Source organism: Sinohyriopsis cumingii, chromosome 19 (assembly GCF_028554795.1).
Source record: "Sinohyriopsis cumingii isolate HCF-2022 chromosome 19, ASM2855479v2, whole genome shotgun sequence".
NCBI classification, from domain to species: domain Eukaryota; kingdom Metazoa; phylum Mollusca; class Bivalvia; order Unionida; family Unionidae; genus Sinohyriopsis; species Sinohyriopsis cumingii.
The window spans coordinates 35,610,193-35,633,742 of record NC_142979.1 but is presented as its reverse complement, the minus strand read 5'-3'; the positions used below and the strand labels follow the sequence as shown (position 1 = coordinate 35,633,742).

Genomic DNA, 23,550 nt, shown 5'->3' with positions numbered 1-23,550 from the left:
GCACTCTCTGTGAAGCCCAAAATGATGATGACCTGCAGGAAGCAAGCAAGGCAGGAGGAAAAAAAAGATACACAAAATACTAATATACAATGTACTTTTACTACACACTCTAAGTGATTATGTGTATGCATGCTATTAACATGTAATACTGCATGTGAGATGGTTTTATGAAACTATGTACAAACAAAAGCATGGATCTGGCTGTATTAGTATTGGCAATGCATACACTACTCTTACAGCAAAAATAAGAGAATACATACATACTAACACAGATGCAATTTGCCATATAACTCTTTTCTATGATGGCAGTCCTGTAGTCATTCTCTCCTACTAAGCATGATAATGCTTTCATTTCTCCAAAACTTGGCACCCATTAAGTACAGAAATCAACAAGTACCTACTAACTATTACTGGCCTTGGTATTTACCCTCCCGGTCCAATATTCCAAGTAAAACTATACTTGTCCACACTCAAACAAGGGCTGCTTTTTATGGAATTTAGCATCAGCAATTCAAAGTTAAATGATTGTAGGCATTTGGATTGGATTTCCCTTAACTTTAAAGGCCAGTTTATATTCTCAATAGATGGTTGTAAAGATATGGGGATTTTTCTAAACACTCCTTACATGATGCACACTACAGGACTCACAGTACTAATTCAGTTCCCATAGTAAACCTATGCAAACACCATCATATTAAAAATTCAATAACTTAAAATTTGGGAGTGTTTATGATCAAACCTATATTTATCAGTATAGATGAAATCTGGATGTCAGCTTCTGTGTCAAGGAAAGGATATGAGCCACTGTATTTTCTGGACCTGCATGTGTTTCGAACATGTATTTTCAATTACGCACCAAAGAGGCAGGTGTTAATTGTAGTAATGAGTGTTCCAAGCCCAAGACTATTCAAGGACTGAAAATCCATAAAAAAAACAATGTCTCTAACAATAATCACTCACAACTAGCATAAGCTCTCAAAAGATTCTTTTTCCTACAACATAACTTACATTATTAACCAATCCTGGTCAGCCTAACCCATATATACACTATTTTATGTTCACCCATTTCCAGGCTGGTTCCCATTTGTCTATATCATTAGTACCATGTGTCCTACAGGCAGACAGCTGCTAATAATAACTGTACCAACAGAGTATGCTGTATGACTATTTTAATATTTCTCAGCATGTAAATGGAATTAGAGTGGGATGAGATTCCTATGAATTCCTGTTGACCAGGACAGCATCAGTGATCCCTTCAAGGAACTCATTTCAAACTTCATTGGTGCACTACATGTACACTGCTGCATGGTGAACTTTCCATTTGATGGAGGGGAAACATTCAAACTGCAATGTAACTGGAGTTACAAATTTTTACTGGGTTTATACTTGTACAGAAAAATCTCAAGGCCATCTGAAGTGTAAAAAGAAAATTGTGTTAACTTTACATGTATAATCTCTATAATGTTTCAAAGGGATCAGCAATTATTCTGGCTATCTGCAGCTGAATATCTCATAGGATGAAAATTCCTAAGCCCAGCTAGCCTTTACAACTAAAAGTCATATATATTTTGGTATGACAAATATATACCACCTGAGCTTAAGTTAAAAGCCATTTATCTGCCCACTCCCTACATCAATGCTAACATTTTTTTTTTTTCATTGTTTAGTATACAGTAATGTACTTCAAATCTGTTGTAAATGTTTTTAAATAATTACTGTCTGACATTATTATAATAATGTATGATTTTCTTTTAAAACCTTATTAGCATGTTTCAATGTTTACAATAATATGCCTTTATTAATTGCATTAATCACACTATGTCAGTAAATATTATTGTTAACGAGAGATCTCAAACTAAGCTTATGCTTGTTGCTGAATCCTCTCTCTCTCGTGTTCAATTTTATGTACTTTCCAGGGGCCATAACTCAGTTAAATGTTAATGGCTGAGAGTGAAAACTGAAACTGACAAAGCTTCCTGATAAAAAATAATCATAAAAAATCTAGGTCATATTAACACCTGTTGTGCGGGATGATCAGGTGGACGTACAGATGCACAAGCCATGATAAATGTAATGACAGAACAAAGTACACTTGTGTATATGTTGTAGATTTAAAACTGTTCTACTTATGCATCTGATGTACTGTACTCAATGGTCCCACTGTGATGAACTGGACGTTAGACGCAGAAAATAAAGTTTGATTTTCATATTTCAGTGTACTTCTCCCAAGAACAGGAGGCTTTTGAAAACTATGTACTCAACAAGCTTAAAAACTACTCATGCTGTGTTTTTTAAATAATTGCTGTTAAATAGAATAAAGAAAACAAGTTTTATACAATTTATCTGACTCCTATTGGTAAAACGGCTGAATGTACTTTATGTATGAATTAAATATTATGTCCATAAGCTCAAAATCTCATTTCAGTAAATATCTTTTGAGTTTAAAAGTATCGTTTTATGTTTGATGTGTTAATGATATTGCTGGTGTGCATCATTATGATTTAGAAATTACTTTTCCATGAGACAAGCACTTCAGAAAATCTATTTTTGGCAAAACTGCAATTTGAAGCACTAAATCAATGAAACTCCAGTTGACAGTTTTAGCAGAGCATGTTACCAAGAGTGGACAAAGAATGTACTCACTGAATAATACTAATGCTAAAAGTTTAAGGAAAAGCATGTGTTCCTACAATATACTGTTATGTATTTAGGCTCGAATAAACAGTAACACAGAAAGAGTGAAAACAACAAGCTTTTTAAAATTTCACCAATAATTTATTTTCCTGGAAAATTCTGTAAAAATGAAAAAAGGAGAAGAACGTATGGTTTCAAGAATCAAATCCAAAAATAATATAAGAATAATCCATGAATTAAATTACAAAAGTCCTACTAATAAATGTTCTAATAATTTCAAATTCGAATCCTGATGTAAAATCCAAGATGGATGACGATGACATATGCTGTAGTCAGTACTGTGCTTATTTGCAGTTCCTTGTAGAAATACAAATAATGGCACTCCGGTGTTGGAAATCCAAATTAAATTTGTAAGCAATGTCTTTCCAAAATTTCTGTGAGCACTCCTCAAAATATTTCCAGAGAATAAAGAATTAATCCTTTTGAAATCCAAGTGATCTGAAGAATTGTTATAGCTCAAATCTGGCTACAACAAATTAACTTGACATCAGTATGAAAAGCCCCAAACTGAGAAATCTCTCTCAAAACAAAGATTATATTGTATATTAAGATGCAGTTTCGAAATTCCCCCAAGTTGCAAAATCGGGGGGGGGGGGGGGGTCACATGATCATATTTATATCACATACACAGAATAACTGGCCTTTATTAGTCCAATGATTTTATTCCCAGAATAGAAATTTTAAAAAAGTGTTTACTTCTTAACCCACGTAGTCCCATCATGACCTTGACAACAACCAATCATTTTAAAATAAAATAGAATTTTGTTTACTTAGTCTGAATCCAGGTCAGAATTTAGATCAACACCTGTTGTTTATAAACTAACCGTCAAGGTCAAACAATTTTCTGAAAAAGCATCATCTCTAGTGAATAAATTTACATTACAATAGCATGTAAGAAAATAAAACTTTAAAACTGACAAACAAACAATTAAATTAATATATATATATATATATATATATATATATATATATATATATATATAAAATCAGATATACATAACAATACCCATACTGTGTGGAAAAGCAAGTTGCTATACATATGGTGATGTAGTTTTGGAAAATAAAGCAGCCTGGGACAGAGGTACAGTCAGAGATAGAAGGCCAGCAAATCCACAAGACAGACACTGAGCATTCAGGTCAGGGAAGGTGAAAGCTTAAAATATGAGCATGGAAAGCAAAGATATTATGTTGAACTATTGAATAAGAAAATAGTAATGAATTGTAGCCACATAATTATACAGATGCTAATTCGTGTTGAATATGCATATATTACGGTGACTTATGGATGATAAAATCTGTGCAAAATTCAGGGTGCAAATCTGTTGCATGATAAACAGATCAAGAATCATGTGGGAAAATTGGACGTTGGTGAGTTCCAGTTACAGTATAATGGAACTCAACAATACAGAAGAGAGCTGAATAATAGGACTTAAACTGGTTTTTATTAACCTAATTATTTCAGTACTTCTTTCATTATCATTATGAGTGCTAGTGGGAATGTGTGAGTGTATACAATATTAGTGTTATAAATTAATAAATGCTATATTATTTGTTTAGTTTGTGCTATTATTCTTATTTTAATCGTCACCCCTTGAGTGACTGTCACCTTTCCTAAGCATTCAAGCTCCCCAAATTCTAGTATCTGACTCAGTGTAGGGGAGTTCATGACATACGAGAGGTAGTGATGTACTGTTAGTATTATATTTTATATGACTTTGTATGTACATGACAAGTAGTAATGTACTGTATTATATTTTTGTGCATGAGTGCTGTTCTGCCAAACTTTTGTTACTGGTACTTCTGACAAGCATGTATTCTTAACAGGGTTAGGATTAACCTGTCTGTCTTCTGAATAATCTCAATGCTCACTTTGTGATTGTGTGAATGGGGTAAAAAGATGAGAGAGTTTGCTAGCTGATTTGCCTTGTAATGACACATCAACAAATTAAAACTTATATCTTACAGTCTACTGGAGAATGCAGTACCCTGCCCTGAGACACACCACAGTAACCTGCTGGCCTGGCCAGGAAAGGATTTAACAAAAGCCTTATATAACAAAAAAAAAACATCCATCATTTTGGTCATAACAGTCAAGCATGCTAACTGCTGAGAAAGTACAGCTCAACTTGAGAGAGACTTGATAGTATTGATACTAGTAACCTGAGAGAGAATAACACTGATAATAGCAAGTTTATGATGTTGGAGTGCCACTTACACCTCAATAGTACTATATGCTGCAGCTTTGATATTTAAATTTGAAAAAAATGAATCAAATTTCACAGAAATTAATCTGTTCTTATAAACGCATTAATAACTAACTTAAAGATCATGCTTCCAACTGAAACTGCACTGTTCCATCTGCCTGGACATGACATAGAGTTTGGATCATATGAACAAGGCTCAGTTGCATCTGAAATAGAAACCAGATACAAATGGATTCAGGCTGCAAATATAAATGACTGTCAAAAATATGTTGCTCAAAATGCTAAAAGAAATTACACTATTGTATTCTTTCATCATTATCAAATTCAATTGTGTTTTTGATATCTCTATCAATTATTGAATAGTATTAAGAAGCTTTCTTTTATACAAAATATGCACAATGAATATGTCTCCTTGCCCCTGAAGACCTTGAGATCCATGCTCTTCCACTGGTCTCAACTACTGAGGGCTCCTATATGTATATCATAAGAACTGTCTGATATTTTTCTGGGTTCGGTAAAAGTTTCCTGTCGCGGTGCATGTTAGTTTTGTGTTGTCCCTTAACCATCAAAAAATGCATTTTGTATGTGATGGTTCCTGATGGAATATACTTTCTTTTATGAGAGCAAAAATTCCAGTTGGCTGGGCAGAATCTGCAAAACAGTTCCTTTGTGTTTTTGCCAGTTACAATAGGAAAGTTCCCTCATAACAAAAAAGATATTACAAATTCATAAATTCCATCCAACAAGCTGACTATTGGCCCTCCAACCGTTTTCCCACTTTGCTCTAACCCAGGCTTACCAGAATGTAAACAAAACAACCCTTTTACTACTACCAGATAGCAACCAATATTTAAGAAATGTTTCATTGTTTAACGAAAAGGAAGTTACAGTATTATGGCTCAACTTACAAAGTGGCAGTTTAATTATGAGGGGAACAAGTTTTTTTGGGGGGCGGGGGTTAATGCCATTTCTCAGCACAAGATAGCCTATATATGGCAGCCAGTATAACTGGTGGAGAAGAATTTCAGAAAAATCCTGGAAAGAACCACTGACCCACAGGAAGCAATTGGCAGCTTTCTCACATACCCACACTGACCAAGCCCCAGACTTCAACCCATGCAGATATAGGTGAGATGACAGTGATCTGTACAGGGAAGTGCTCTGAACCACTCTGGCCCCCGAGGACCCCTGGGCAACAAGGTATACCATGAGTGTACAAGAGTTTATTTTCAGGGCAACATGATGCCCCATCATAACAATATAAAACATCTCTATGCCATATTTTTACCGGAAACAACACTTTTAGTTGCAGCAGACACTTATTATGCATTTAAATAACTTAAAATTCTTTAACAGATTACCCAAACTCACAATGTACCTTCTTTTGACCAACGAAATTGCTTTGACATAACTGGTGTAATCTGATGCCTTAAGATACATTAAAAGGGTAAAAATTTACATTTCATCAAACAGCTATCAATTCATACTTATCTATGATCTTCAATATACATGTACCTCATCTGAACTTTACTATAACTCCAACATTGGTTTGTTTTATGCCACAGGAAAATCTTGTTTAAAGGCTGTTAAATTTTTATGTCTGTGTGAAATCAAATCAGTATACGATCATTTGAAAAGTAAATGCATAGCACCATGAGATAGTTTTCATTCACCAGAAGCATTAGTTCTACATGGGCACATCTACACTAATCCAGAATACAATCACCCTGAAAGGCTTGCTGATGCACCATGGTTGCAGGGTCTTTTCTGTCAGTAAAATTAATGGGGAGAAATTATCTCCTCAGTCTGAAAACATGAGTCCTTCAAAAGGACGGGTGCTTTACTGGGTGAACTGTTTTCCCAGGAATTCATTATAAGACCATTTCTTCTGCTCAACTATTGACTTTTGAAACCATCTCTGATATTCTTCTGTTATAACAAGATTTTCAAACTTCAAAGTTTCATGGCAGCCATAATGGATGTAATGTTGGCACCATTTTCATTTAGGACCACCTTGGTATAATACAAAGTTTGTTGGTGAAAAACCCATGTTGATATAACAATCCATTTGGGAGCAGCAGAGATAATATTTTCAAGATGGCCATCATGGTGGAAATATTGAGCAATTTGCATGCTTCTCATTTAGGACCAGTTAGACACTTTGAGAAGTCTTTTAATGAAAGCCCAATGTCAAAATGGCTTTCCACTTAAGAGTAGTAGATATAACAAGATTTTCAAAAGGTGACCACCAGGATGGCCATATAGGATGTCAGTTAAGCACCATAATAACCTAAGACCAATAAGACACTATAAAAAGTCTTCTGGTGAAAAGAACATTTTGATAGGACTGTCTGTTCTGAAGGAGTAAAAATAAAAGGATTTGTAAGCTAACTGCCATGGCGGCCTTACTAGGTATCAGAGGAGCACAATTTCCAGTTATGATCAACTAGACATTATTGGAAGTCTTCTGGTGAATGTACAATGCTGATATAAAAAGTCATTGAGGACAAGCACATAAAGATTTTTTGGATGGCTATTGTGGCCACCATACAGGATGTCAGATTGGAAACATTCCTATTTACAACCAACTAGACATCATAAGAAGTCTTTCAGTAAAAGCCCCATGCTTGTATGATTATTCATTCAGTAACTGCAATAAGAAAGGTTTCAAGATATTGGATGTCTGGGTGGTACCATTTTCATGTAGGCCCAACAAAACACCATTTAAAGTCTTTTAGCAAAAGCCCCTATGTTGATATCACTATCCATTCTGAAACAATAGCAATAACAAGATTCCCAATATGGCAGCAATGGCAGCCATATTGGATATGTAAGCAGAACCCTTTTCATTTAGGGCATCATAAGTCTTCTAGTCAACACACATTTTAATTCAGGACCACTAGTCAAAACAAGATTTTCAAAATGGCTGCTCTGGTCGCCATATTAGAACTCAGATCAGCATGATTTTCATTGACTGATTCGGCCCTGATCCCTTCTGCAGGCATGATGAGGCTGTACCCTATTTCCGAGCTCTGCAGCATCAAGGTCATTTAAGATAACCAACTTGGGTGGTATTACAAAAAAGCAGACAGATATAGCTCTAAAATGATACCAAATAATCTGGAAGTTCTAGACACATTACAAAATACAAAGGGAAAAACCTCATTCTTTGGACCCGTTTTTTTTTTCACCCAAAATTCGCTCAAGGTCGGAATGCGATTTTGTGTCCAGATTTTAAAACTTTTGGTCTCAGATCTAAGGCAGACTGGTCTGAACTGCACACAGACAGGTGAACCTTTGCAAAAACTAGGATAAGGAGGGCATTTGGAATAAAGAGTGGTCTCCAAACGAAAATGACAGGTCCATTAAGCAAAAGAAAAAAAGAACTCCAACTTTTACCCTTCTGCTCATGCGCAAGCAAAATAACCAATGGAAAATGATGTTTCTAATACAACTAGGCATTAGTCTCACGGAAAATCTGTTGAAAGCCAATGTATTACATTGTATCCAGAAATAGCCCCCCAAATGTCTTTCCTACGTGAATTTCAGGCAAAAATGACAAAAAACCTCTGGGGCCGAATGAGTTAAAGACCAACAGTCATAGTGGATATCCACGCAGCACCCTTTTCTTTTAGGACCAACAAAACCATGGGATGAACATGTGTGTAAACTTTCATGCCAGTCCTGCAAGCACTGTAGGAGTAGTGCTAGCTAATGGATGTACAATGGATGGACAAAAAGATCATCAGATAAGCTCTTCTGGTCTATGAACAGTAGAGCTAAAAATGGGGAATATAAGGGGATTAAACTAAGAAATATCAGCAAGAATGGGCTTGAAAGTATGATGTACAACATTTGTGCATTCACTTAATTTTTGTTTGTGGCAAGTTTCATTCACATTACCTGTGAATATATCAAGTTTCAGTATTAGAATAACATGCAGCTAACCTTAAGAAATACAAAAATCATAAAATGTTCTGGGGATAGGGTGAGCAATTACAGTATGTTCAGTGGAAGCCTAGTATTTGCTAAGTGCTAATACTTTTTATAAATCTGCAGGTGTATCATGTACTCTCAGACAAACTGATAGAACCTTGAAACTTTTGGTACTGGATTATTCATTTTAACTCTTACCTGTTGCACAATCATCTTGTCTCGATCTCTCCCCTCTCACTTGCTCCTCTTGGTCCTGATTTTTAGCAGGCTGACCTTTATCCTCTTCTGTTAATTTAAATTCTTCATCAATTCTATCATCAAATGTCTCCATGTGACTTTTTCCAGGAACGAACTCATGTGTAATATTTTCCTCTTGATGGCCCAAGTCTGACTGCTCTGTCTCATTGTTAATTCCCTCACCTTTGGGTTGTTCCTCCCTTTCCTTTGGTATTGTTGTATCAAAGCTCAAATCAGAATCTTCACTCAAACTATTTATGACAGAAGCACTAGATATTAAATTGGGTGAGGGTGGATACTGAGCGTATGGTAGTGCAATGGACTGGTTATGTCCTGATATGGTTTCAGGTAGTATAGCCCAAGTACTAGTCTCTGAGCACTGTCTGCTTGATATGTAGGAGGTTGCATCTGCATTAACTGAGGATACTGAACCACTGATTGAAGGGCTTGGATTCAATTCTTCACAAAGACAAGTTGATGCACCAGCTGCCAGTTGTCTTGTAGACCCAGTAGTACCTGGAAATTCTTCAGGATTCTCAATCTCTAGCTGGTCATTTACTTGTTTACCTCCTACTGTTTGTCCTCTGCTGTATGGAACTTCCTGTTGCACTGGATCTCTGCTGCATGGCATTGCCTCTTGCACTGGTTCCCTGCTGCATGAAACTGCTTCTTGCACTGAATCCCTGCTGCATGGAACTGCCTCTTGCACTGGATCCCTGCTGTATGGAACTGCCTCTTGCACTGGATCCCTACAGCATGGAACTGCTTCTTGCATTGGATCCCTGTTGCATGGAACTGCCTCTTGCACTGGATCCCTGCTGCATGGAACTGCCTCTTGCACTGGATCCCTGCTGCATGGAATTGTCTCTTGCACTGGATCCCTGCTGTGTGAAATATCTGGAATGATAAGTTTATAGAATATACATGTAAGAAGAATGTGATCAGGTACATAAAAGATGGGTAGTTTGGGTCAGATAAAAATTGTGAAACAATTTAATAAATCTAATTTACCCATATGCATTGTTGCATGCATTAATGAAACCAGTCCAACAGAATTTAACATGCACTAAAAATTTTGTTAAACACTACTTCAGTGGATTAGATTAAAGTGCAACTAGATGGCACTGTTGGTGCTGTGTGAGATCCCTCATTATCTTGTCAATTTCAGGCTTGTCATTTCCAAATCCAAAATATTGTTGTAACTAGGTCACATTTAATGCTCTAGTAAAGTCCATTTTCCCATGTTTACCACTCTTAAATTGTTTTAAGAATATTTGTCAGTTCTTCAGGAAACATTTATTGTTTAATTCTATCCTTCCATAGACTAAATCATGATTGAAAATATCAGGGTTCATTCTTGGATGCAGGCATAATATTTTCCAATTTAAGAATGTCATCCTCTGTTAGAAAGGTTTCAATGATGCATGAAGCTTTTGACTTGATGCCATTACATAGTTCAAAGGGTGTAGGAAATAAATCTATTCACATCTCTCATGCTTCTTTTTCAATGAATCATTTGCCAGTGTTTCCTTTTACAGAAAATGGACCAAATAAATACGTAATTGGGTTGATTTTGCACATTTATAAACTCATTACCTCTTGCTCATCATTACTCATTCACAAATTATTTCTTCCTGCCATTAGCCACATGATATACTAATGGAAAAAACTGAAGATTCCAAATGGCAAAATCCTAAACTGGTTCCAGGTTGTCTGGTTATCACTGGTGTTAATACTAAAACTGTACCACAGAACAAAGTCACCTACATGATGTTAATACATACACTTACAATATAACCTGAATAATGCTATTAATTAACATGCATGGACCCTGTACATGCATGTGTGTGTCCATATATGCATGCAGACAGACAGATATATGAAAATAGAACAAACACAAAAACAGTGACGTAACTCCACATTATAACTTCTGAATACAAACAGAAACATAGATTAACTTGAAGGGACAAACAATCCTTTCCAAAAGATATATATATATATATATATATATATATATATATATATATATATATATATTTGTAATTGAGATTAGTCCAAACTTAAACTAATGGTTCCCCTAACTAGTGACATTTATTTTGTAAACAATATCATACATAGCTAATATTCTAATATTTCTTAAGGATTGTAGATTAAATATTCAAATCATTATTAATTATAAACAAGTTTACTTTAGCTTTAGTTAAAAATAGAGTCTAGATTCTGACATTAAAAAGTTCCTGAGAAAAATCTTCCATTAAGTTGGCAGACTATTTCCATAAGATGGTAATTGTGACCAGTAGATCAAGTGGAGGTGTATATAAACTTGTTTACTTAAGGACCATTCTTTCTTGCCTTAGCATCCAAAACAAAATCAGTCTTATTGTTGTGTTCAGTTTTTAATTTTGGTGGATTTAATGTTCTAATTATCATTCACTGGAATTAGAAAGTGCACAATACAATTTTCAGGCTAAATCATATATCTGGAATTATAGTGAATTCAGTCAAAGACACTTTGGATTACAATATTGTGATACATCAAAAGACTTCAACATATCACTATAATCCAGGCCATTAGCACATTAAAGACAAAAGGAACATCAGCACATTCAATATTTGAAATTATTTGGAACTCAACTGGAATTCAACTGGAACTTTAAACATCTTGACTTGTGTTAGAACTTTTAGGAATATCTGTGATTTAATTCACAATACTGTGCATTCTTTTTAAGTTTTAACTTTGTTTTCTAAGGAAATAAATTATTTATTTTGTTGAATTTGACAAAATTTGTTGGTTTTTTGCTCTTTTCTGTTACTTAGTCTAAGACCATAGATTCATACCATTAACAAGAGGAAAAAATATAGTATTAATTTTACATTGATATATATGTACCTAAGTTTATGGTAAACTGAATAGTACAGATTGGATTTCTCTTGTACTCATCAATTTTATGTGGAAAACCTGTACTGGATTCAATACTGCCATTATAGGAGTCCAAAACAGGTCTTCCAAACAACACCAACAAGTATGATAGAAACACATAGTGTATTTAATTATACATCTTAAATTATTCCACAAAGTCTGTACATTTGTCTCAAAAGTTAATCAGTTCACTGTCATTTAAGAAAAAGCAATAGAAAAAAGGAAAGGTTGGGTAGAAAGCTAAACAGGGCTGGTCTGTTTTCAATGAAAAATGAGTTAGGGCATGTAATTCTATATTGCAATGTTTATTTATAGTGCATTTTTAAGCATTTCTTTTGTATCAAATTATTACTGTTTTCACCAATACAGCTTAGCTATGTTTTCTGAATTTATATTGTTATGAAACTAAAATCCCAAAATATGCAACAGAAAGGAAGTGAAACCAACTTCAATCAACAAATAATTTATTTCTCTAAAACAGAAAGTGAAAATTCAAAAGACACTTAGAGTATTGTGAATTAAATTCTGAATTATTCTAAATTTCCTATCACAATGTCAAAGAATAGAGAATCTTCCAAAATGAATTCCAATAGTCTTGAATATCCTGACATACCAATAGTCTTGAATATCCTGATATACCAATAGTCTTGAATATCCTGATATGCCACTAGTCTTGAATATCCTGATATACCAATAGTCTTGAATATCCTGATATGCCAATAGTCTTGAATATCCTGATATACCAATAGTCTTGAATATCCTGATATACCAATAGTCTTGAATATCCTGATATACCAATAGTCTTGAATATCCTGATATGCCAATAGTCTTGACTATCCTGATATGCCAATAGTCTTGAATATCCTGATATGTCAATAGTCTTGAATATCCTGATATGCCCATGATGCAATCCAGAATGTCTTGGAATTAATTAATTAAAACAATCAAAGTAATGCATTAATCCAAAAAGTCAATAAGCACTTTAGTAATTTCAATGAATGATTTCTGATTCCATCAAAACTGTAAGCTCCATTGTTTCTCAGAGACTGATGCAATACAAGAATGAAATATTTTGTTTAACAAACTCACTATACATACAAATCCCCACTGGACCTATGACACAAGAGAATGTTCTACATTTCAACAGGAAATCCTGTTTCATGGTAAACAAGGCAAGGCATTGAACTCAAAATTCTAATAAACTACTTGTTTACAACATACAAACAAGACAGAAGTGAAGAAGGCGAAAACTCCACTTACAACTTACAAGTACGAGTCAGGTACAAAAATAAATAAAATATACAAAACAGGAGAAGAATATATAGTAGAATATATCATTTAAATATTTATGTTTATAAAACAAACAATAAAATAAGGGTACATTATATTTTGCATTATTTTAACAGACAGATTGCAAATATATAAAACTTTTGTATCAGCTATAAATAATCATCTTCCAAAGTTTTAAAGGACATATATTTTTACCAAAAGGACTGCTTTAATGATTAATGCAGGGGAGATAATTATAAAGGTCAATAAATACAGTTATTCATGATTACCGCAGTGATTCTAGTAGTATTGTACTAAAATGGTTTTCAATCAAACATAAATAATAATAATAATAATAATAATAATCTGAGTTTGAGTGCACTCAAATTGAGGAGTTTTGTGAAATCTGAGCTTATTCTTAACTAGATCTTAAGAGGCAATTAATCACAAGTATTGTACTTAACTTGTTAAATGTACCCTAAGCCTGTATCCATAATCAATATATCAATAATAATATTTCCTAAACAAAATACAGAGTTCAGTGAGTAATTATTATGACTACAAATACCTCTGACCGTCATGGTTGTCATGCTCCAATTTACACCTACATATTTATATAAAATATAAAAAACTTAACAGTTTTAAGCATTGACAGAAGAGAATAATAATAATAATAATAATAATAACAATAATAATAATAATAATAATAATAATACAAATAATAGGTTCTTATTTATCTGTATATCATCACAGTATTTTACATAGGAATACGCAGATTCAAAAGCAATTTGATCAAAAACTGTAGTAACAACTTCCTTCATTGGTATTTCAGCACCAATTATTCCCTGCTCATAGCATAATATAAAAGATGCAGAGATTGTAGCAATGGAGAAGTACTCACTAGATCCTTTAGCTGAACTAATAACAAAATGTTATTTATGGTAACTGAGCTAGGGAATTGGAACTTTTATTTCAGTGGACTCAAGTGTGAACTTGTTATCCTTTAAACGAAAACCAAACCAATCAGAAACACTTGTATACTTTTCTTCCGCTTGAATAAAAAAGGAGTAAACATATTTCACTGATGAAATAACATATACAGTCTTAAATAACTAAAACATCACTGATAGAGTTTTCAGGTACATTCCATTTTGAAATCATAGTTCATTGATTTTTTTACAAATAGTGTTAAACCCACAAAAACAAAACATTTTACCCAAAAAAATGGATTAAAAGCAAAACTGAGTGGTTCTTTCAAATCTATCATCCAAAATGAAACAAGCTAATAGCTAAAATATGCTTAGTATTTTTAGTATCTATAAAACTTGCATGGAACTCGACAGATCAAGTAAATACTGAGAAAACCTGCCTTAAGGAACAATGCTGGATTCACTAGAATTGTCTAGAATTAGGTGGAGTCTGGCACATTTGAACAAAGAAAGTTTCAGCAGGTTTCTATTTAGTGCCCTCTGAAGTAGAATTAAAAGATCAATAAATCTTAAATCAAGCTGAAAACAAAACAGCTTTTCTATTATGAAACTTATGTACAATAAACAGAAATTTTCAAATAGTTTGTATAAAATGGAAACTGCACTGAAACCAAGTTTGCACTGTTTAAGGATGGTTTCTGTCCAGTTTCCATTTTACTGCAAAGCATTCTCATGCATGCAAATTGCAGTTATCATTATGACTGAAAAACAACAACAGCAGTTGGTTGTTTTCATATCATGGAAATTACTGGGATAGTTTCTGTTGTTGCTGAAACTATCAGGACAAGTGTACTTTCTATCATTAGGAAACACATTAGACCAGCATTTTTCATTTCCCTGAAACCAGATGTCAGCTTCTTTTGTGGTATCCAATAAACTTGAAACCAATAGAAATTTTGTTTAGCTGCAGTTGAAACTGCAAAGCAACTAGAAGGATCCAAGAATGCTGAAACTAAATGGGAATACCAACAGCAGTTGTCTGAAATAACTGAAACGTGGGAAACTTGTAGAATCTTGCACTATGCAAACTACATGATAACTAAGTTCTAACTATTTTGAAGTGACACTTAAAATGTTTGACCCAAAGTGATCTGAAAGTAATGGGAAGTATTGTTTCTATATTAGAAAACATCAGGTGACTGCAGAGAAACATCTAAGCAGTTTCTGTTACCTGAAAACTGTGCTTAAACCAAGTTTGTTCAGTTTCTTTTTTCAGGAAACCTCACTGTTCACGCAGCATCAAGCTGTTAAGCATCAAAAAGTCTATAAGGAAAAGGTGGATGGCATCTGTTTCATACAAACACCTGCATCAGCATGATTACTGTATCCTTAACAGTGCTCACCTTGAGTGGTCCCAGGATCCAACAATGCTGGAGACACCAGACTCTGTGCTTCATCTGGCAATATCGTCTACAAGAAGAGCAAAAAGACAATGTATTAATGGTTACAATTTCCCAAAAATTATGAACTGAACTGATCCCTCACTTAAAGGGTTTCTTCTTTAACCCCAACGGAAGAATCATGACATCGTATCTTTGCATGCAGAAAATTAATGTACAAGACTGACTTTAAACTCTTTTTATAATAAGCACAAAAGTTTAAGACCAGAAAAATGTGCCCCTGGATCCTATGAGAATAAAAATAGAAATCTAAATTGTGTTTGAAATGAGTTCATATAAATAAGTACCTAATACAACTTCTGAACTGAAATCAAGGGTCCAATTTCGACTAAATATCATTGAGCTCACCACCATACAATATGTAAAAGTGAATATGTTATGGTTTTGAGGTATAACGCCAGTATAACTGGCTGATTCAAGCCTGAGGAAACCCCAGTAAGAACATGTGTCCAACCCATGGAAAGCTACTGGCAGCTCTCTCACATATCCACATTAGCCAAGTCCATGACTTAAACCCATGTGGACATAGGTAAGATGGCAGTGATCTGAAAAAATGAGTGCTTTTAACCACTTGGCCACAGGGCCCCAAAAGTGAATATGATAAAGCCTGTAAATTACTTTAATCAAAGAAATTATCATAATTTCATGAAGCTGATCATTTGATCATATGTGTGATTTCCATATTAAATATAAAATAAACATGGAAAACTTACTATTTCTGTCAAGACTGTGAAGCAAATTACTTTGTGATGAGGTGTGTACGGGACTACATACTGGTACTTGCAGTTCAGGTTATCTTACTCTGTTTGTGGATTAAGCAGGGGAATTGTAATAGAGTCTTTATCAGCAAGAAGAACCTGGCAGAATAGGGCTAATACATTCAGGCCATCATAAATCCACAGTATGTCCAAACAGAAGCATACAGCAGAAAGGGTGTTGGTGGAAGCAAATCCAAACATATATACCCAATAAAATATATTCTGTGAAAAATGTTTGACAATTAATGAATAAATATGAAAAATGAAGTGAAAAAATTCATCTTCTCATCCTTGGCTATGTTGTGTTATTATAATCAAAAGACAAATCTTGTTTTGTCTATAAATGTATACATGATCCCTGGAAAGGGAAAGCCAGAGGCATTATTCCACAACCATCTATAACACCTCCAGAATTGAAAAATGGTATGTTGCTGACCTTAATGCATTAGGTGGTCAGTATATAGCAGAAAATCTGTGCAATTTGGTAAGAATCCACTTGTTAATGATTCTGGTTGGCAAGTGGAGTGAGAAAGATGCTTTTTACATACAGCTGTACTTAGACATGAATCTATCATGTTTTATCCAGCAAATAAAATCTAATGGTATTTACACAATGCTTTTACTCCCACAGACAGATCTTAACCAGAGTCTTGACTAAATTGCCACTACCTGAATGTATAAAACTAAGTTCAGAGGTTATATTCCCACAAATGCCAGCTAGGTTGCTTAAGATATAATGAGTTCAACTCAATATATCATGCAAAAATAAATTCTCATTGTTTGCTCATGTTGACGCTAAATTTTAAATTCCAAATTTCTTCAAAGAGTATAACAGATGTGAATCTTAAGTGTGTGTGTGTGTGTGTGAAAGCTTCTCTTTCATTGTAATGGTCACAGTCACTCCTACTTTTTCACCAAACACATGTACTCATTGCTCACTTATTAATTACAAGTTGGCTCATAGGTTAGCAAGCTATACTCATGACCATAAGGATACAGCTTCAAATCTATGACTGGATCAGCCTGGGTCACTTACCCTGGTATGTCCCTGGCAAATCACTTTACTCCAAATGCCTGGGCATTTAATAACCTTAATGAACTTTTAAAAAAAAACTAAACCCAAACTTCCTGGGCCACATGCATGTTTTACTGGAACAGTACTAACTCAAAATTCTACCTGTGCACAAAGTTTGGTATCACAATCCAAGTTATAAACTAGAAATAAGAACGGAAATTTAACACTTAAGAAAATCCATCGCATTATTGATTATCATCTGCAACTTACCAATGACAAGCTGCATATTAAGAACTTATGGGTCACTTGTTTGCATACCATTTTTGGAATTATATTGTGCAAACATGTTGCTGCTGTGTGTTTAACACAATTTTTCAGCACAAAGATAGTCCATACACAGTGGCCAGTAATTATGCGGTGGAGGAAGAACCTGGGAAAACACAAGAAAGTACCATGACCCATGGGAAGCTTTCTCACATACCCATGCTGGCTTAGTTTGAGCCTCAAACGCACATGGACATTGAAGGTGAGAACAGTGACATGTAAAAGTGAATGTGCACTAAATCACTCAGTCACCTGGGGCCACTATTATCTCAATTGTTGCAATTATCTCAGTTGGGAATGTGATTGAGGTTATATATTTCTCCCCTCCCCTCTCACAACCAAAACAGTAATGAAATTAAGTTACTCTCTTAATTTTATCAAAAATTTTCAAAAATTACATGTACATGCCTATACTAATAGTAAGACATGAAGTGTTCTTGATCTCATACCATTTTTTTTAAAAAATAATCCTGATATCAAGAAACACACACATCAACACTTCAGACTGATAAAGATGAAATGAAATAAAACACTTTAGTCATGCAGCACTGGAGGACAAAATCTATATTTTGAATGAAGAAAAGACCCTAATTGGACCTGAAGCCGTTTATATGACCAAACCTCAAAACAGTAAGAAATTAAGCAACTGCATATCTGCTAGATTAAGATCACAGAACCACCAATTACCAGGCAGTCAGCAGATACTGTCCAAAAGATTCAAAACAAATGTTACCAAAAGTGGTCTGAAATATGTACAAGAGGATTTCCATCTTAAGGCTATAGAAAAGATAGGTCACTAGTGTGAGTGTGTGTGCATGATTTTGGTTTTTTAATGTAGCTGTAACAATTCTGAGTCATATTGCTATGATTTCTGCAGATTGAAAGTCTATAGTGATGTTTAGCACTGAGGAATCATGTTGCTGACATGTAGCATCATGTCCCAGCCAGTCACATTATCCTGACACCAAGCTGACCAGTACTCTTAATGGTGAGTGCCAAGTGAAGCAGCTGCTAGTACCATTTTTATAAGTCTTTGCACTATCATTCAGCCAAGGTTCGAACCCACAATCTCCTGAATCTGAAGCAGATGCTCTAACCAGATAGGCCACCAGAGCTGTGTCACATGGGTCAAAAACCAAGAACAATTTAATTCTGTGTTAGAAAATATAAAATATCCTACCATGGTTGAATATACGAATTTAACATGTTTACAAATAAGGACATCCTACAGATGCAAGCTCAGATCATATGGCACCATATGCCTTTGGTTTAAAGATAAAATAATGAAATTATTCCCACTGGATACCAGATTCTGGTATTTTCTACATATTATTCATTTCTTGAAAGTTTGAAAAGGATGTAACTGTAAAATTTGTGTTACTGAGCTTTAAAGTTAAAATGTTTGTCTTTGTCAAATGTAAATTGCATGAATGCATGCACCTTTATCCACTTTAGCCATTTTTGTTACTCCATGTTACAAGAAATAACTGATATCATATAACTTAACATAAGATGTTTTTCATTTTTTTTTAAATTTGAAAAGGCTCAGAATTGTAAAATTAATGTTATGGCATTTTTAACGGTCAGAATGACTGACAGTTTATCACAGTGATCATTTTCATCTTCATTAAATACACATAATTTTTTTCTTTTGCTAATAAGGTAATTTGTAACAAATTAAACAAATTTGAATTTTAAAAAATAGGTAATGGTAACTGCATTTTAGTATTCAAACATAGCAGGCTTTACCAAACTTCCACATGTTCAAAATTGTCCACCTGGGCATTACATAGGAGTATGCCTTGGGTGCAGTATGGCATTATGAGGTGGATCTAGATAACACGTATATCTAAGAAAAACATGGTGGATATCCAGCCAGGCTACATAATCATGGTTTAATAGCTTCTATAATTTTTTCCAAATACATATCTTTGAAGAAATATGACTTTCATATACTCATGTATATGGTGCAAATTTAAACTTGATGTTCCCTCAGGATAAATCAGGCACAGATGATTTGTGCAAATGCATAATATCTGTGACTGAATATGTTGTTGTTGTTGTTGTGGGGTTTAACGCCATATTTCAGCACGCAATAGGCTATACATGGAGGCCAGTATTAATGGTGGAGGAAGAACCCAGGAAAACCCCGGAAAGAACCAACGACCCATGAGAAGCTACTGGCAAGCTTCCTCACATAACCACATTGGCTGAATCCGAGACTTGAACCACCGCAGGCAGCGGTGAGATGGCAGTGATCCGTAACGGAAAGCACTTTAGACCACTCGGCCACTCGGGGCCCCCTGTGACTGAATATAACATATATGCAAGTCTCAATCAACATATACTGTGATATATAAAAAACAACAACAGTGAGTCCAACTTGTATTATGTACATCACTTCTTGGTCTATTCCTTTAATTTTCTCTTGTAACATATGACATCTGTGTTTTAGCATCGGGATATTGCAGTACCCACTGTCCATCTTTCAGTGTTTCCATATTTCCTCCTGGGTGGAAATTCAACTAAACTTGTAGATAGATTACCCATTTGATAACCATCTGCATAAGGACTATAAACTTTGGCTCCCTTCCCTGGTGTCCCTGGGAGAGGGGTGGGATCAAAGGTCTGGTGAATATACTGAAATTGAAATTACAGCTATATTTTTTTATATTTTATTTTACACTATACAGTCTAAGAAGGACAAAATTTGGGGTTATGACCAGAACTTTTTCTGAAGTGGAAAAAGGTGGGTGATGGTGGAAAGATGTAAATAAGAGTAATCTGCTGTGGTGAGCCATGGCATTAGCTCTAGTCGTAACCTCATAAGATGTTGCATGGTTTCAGATAATTGTTGTTTTTCTTGGGGAAAGGTGGTATTCGTGTATGCTTTTAATGTGCTTGTCAAGGACTTCATGATCGTGTGCTGTGATCAAGACAATCTTAAATTGCAACAGGTTAATAGTCTTAGCACTACAAATTTTTACCTTTTTAAGTTTTGTTAACTCATCAATATGCCTTCCTGGTTCCTTCCAAGACCTGTCGAACGAGATGGGAATGCTGTGGCTAAACTCCTTTGGCAAAATTTCATTGTCGACTAATAATGGAATCACTTTATTTCCACTTTTTTTGATGATACGATCATACAATGCCGCCTGCTGGCAATATCTTGCCCAGCCATTGCTGCTAAACTCCCGTGTAAATATGATTATAGTCCATATTGAGGTTTGCACTCCTCGAAAAAATTCATCAAAAATAGATTCACCTGGAGTTGCATTTCTGTCGTAAAAGTAACATTTAATTTGCGAACGTTCAAGCTCATCAGCTAAGAATTTCACAAAATCAATGGATAATTTATAATCGCTGTCATCTTGAGCTCCAGGCAGTTTTACGTTATATACCAAATTACAATGGTACTTTACGTCCTGGGGCAGAGGCATCCTAGTTTTTACTTTGTATTATAGTCTATGGTCACACAGTACAGTTCCTTCAAAATTTTGGTAACCGAGTTCTTTTTCACTAAAATAAAACATATATATTACCGGTACTCAAACAAAAACGTTGAACTCGTTTATACGATGTCTTGGAATGAAAAAGGCTATTTTTTTCAAATCATATCAGCCGTAAATTTACTTCCCTTGGAATATTTGCTATATACTTTCGCTTTGTAGTTTGGAGCAGGGGTGCACAATCCTCGTACCGCGGGCCGGATCAGGTGCAAAGAAACACCGAAACGTACCGAAACACCGGGACGCAAAAATATCATATATACAGATCAGGGTCAAAACGGACCGATTCCAAAACACAGTGATGGGAATCGGTCAGAAATTCATAATCGATAACCGGTTCCACTTGACCAACTGATAATTGATTATAATCAGTTACTAAGAGCAAGTTTATTTTTTGTTTGTTATACAGTTATATCTTTGATGAAGAGTTCAAGATGTTAATAAATGTACAGGAGTAATCTCTTTTAATGACATGTATACTTTAACCTGATAATAATATTAAAAAAATTATATTGTGTTGTGTGTTATTTTTGTTCTACAACTTTGTTAAATGAACACTTGTTATGGCTGATCAGTCATATGCAACTGAAAAACTGCTACAGTCCAAAAAAATCCTTTCAGCCCTATGTGATGTGTCTATAATTTTGAGTGTAGAAGGACATGTTATTCTTGTTTGTCATTGTTTACAAATACTACAAATGATGTTGCATTTAAACTGAAACAAATCATCAAAATGTGTTCAAATTTATTAACTCAACAATTTAACAACTTTATTATGTAATAATAACTAAATGTTCCTAAGTACGAAATTTTGCACCTATGAAATATCATATGGTTTTATATTTGTAGTTGTGAAGGGAATTAATAAATTTCAGATCACCTTTAGTGGCTGGGAGTTTTACTAACCTTTGTGCTTTTGCATACAACTAAAAAGTAGTCTCCCTTTACACACTCGATTGTGGAGTTCACAATCGATTATCTTATTGGTTCGCTCAACCAACTGATGAGCGATTATAATCGATAATCGGAACAACACTACCAAAAGAGCGCATGGACAAACGGACGCGTGTTGAAAAGGCCCAGTCCGAATAGGCCCGACCCCAAAAGGTCCATTTATGTATCAATTACTTATTACTAATATTATGTAGACTAAAAGTAACTAATACATAAATATAACTACTTACGCCTGCGTAAGTACAGTTATCGGTGGTGTGATGAGGTTGGGTCTCCTTTTTACCTTACTCTGTTATGACAGTGAGCAAAGCCCGGAAGGGCCAATTGAATTGCCCCGTAGTGGTCATATGGATTTCACTGGCCAATCATATGGCAGGGCTTGCAACTGAGCACAGTTACTTGAATTGTATAATTTGCGTCACTTTCAACTGAACCGCAGAGGAGCAGAGACTCAATCCTGATTTCAGTAAAATATTTTGTGTGGAATTATAAGTCCCACCTCCGCCCCTACAGTCTCCTTTTTTTTTTGGGGGGGGGGGGGGGGGGAGGGGGGCTACACAGAGAGCGCTATATGTGGCGGGCCCTCTCTGTGTGGTGGCGGTCGGAGACCAAAATTAAAGCACTTGAGCTTAATTATGTATGTAAAGTAAGGCTAAAGAATGCATGAAGTTTGCATAGAGAAGCTATGCCATCATAGCAGTAACTTTGACATGCATTTGTATATCTTTTGACTTGAATTATGTTTTATTTCTATATATAATCTATACTGAAGTCACTAAAAGTGGCCTGCAGCATCAATCATGGAGTATGTTATTATTTCTTCCCTGAGGCCTAACTCTAAACAGGCTCACCTTGCAGTATCATTCCTGATTCAATTATCTATCTCCGCAGTCTTGCTGTCCCTCGGGCTATAAACAAACACCTAACCATAAAAGCCTTATTTTATTATGAAATATCTATAAATACTGTGCAGTAAAGTGATCATGAAATTAATTGCGACACAGTGGGATAGATTGACAAGAAGAAAAGGCAAAATGTCTAACTTGCATTAGCAACAAAAGACAAGATAACGCTAACGCAATTTCAGATTTAAAAATCTATGAATAATAACATCAATTAGTGATAATGCATAATTATTTAATTCTAATATCAAATTCAACAAATATACCTTACACTACATCCATATTGGACATCATGACTGTCAAATAAATTTAACAGTACATAAAAACATGTTATAAGAACATGCATACATAAATTCACTTTTCAACAAGAACCCGTATGAAACAACAAAATTGTACACAATGGCTGTCAAAATTAGCAGTAGAATTTAGGATGCATTCC

At 34.7% G+C, this 23,550-nt stretch overlaps 1 protein-coding gene across 2 annotated transcripts; it reads right to left on the bottom strand.

The window, feature by feature from the left end:
* Positions 1 to 80: 80 nt before the first annotated feature.
* On the bottom strand, positions 81 to 21,437 carry LOC149775441 (uncharacterized). 2 transcript variants are annotated; one of them, XM_089943227.1, is made up of 5 exons: positions 20,734 to 21,437; positions 15,593 to 15,659; positions 9,033 to 9,968; positions 5,014 to 5,104; positions 81 to 1,411 (listed from the first exon to the last, which is right to left on the bottom strand). In XM_089943227.1, the coding sequence occupies exons 1-5, from the start codon at positions 21,184 to 21,186 to the stop codon at positions 1,402 to 1,404; spliced, it is 1,557 nt and encodes a 518-aa protein (XP_089799353.1). In that variant the 5' UTR covers positions 21,187 to 21,437; the 3' UTR covers positions 81 to 1,401. The 2 variants fall into 2 exon arrangements, with proteins under 2 accessions (XP_089799353.1, XP_089799352.1); XM_089943226.1 differs by lacking the exon at positions 81 to 1,411 and having other exon boundaries at positions 2,754 to 5,104.
* Positions 21,438 to 23,550: the final 2,113 nt, after the last annotated feature.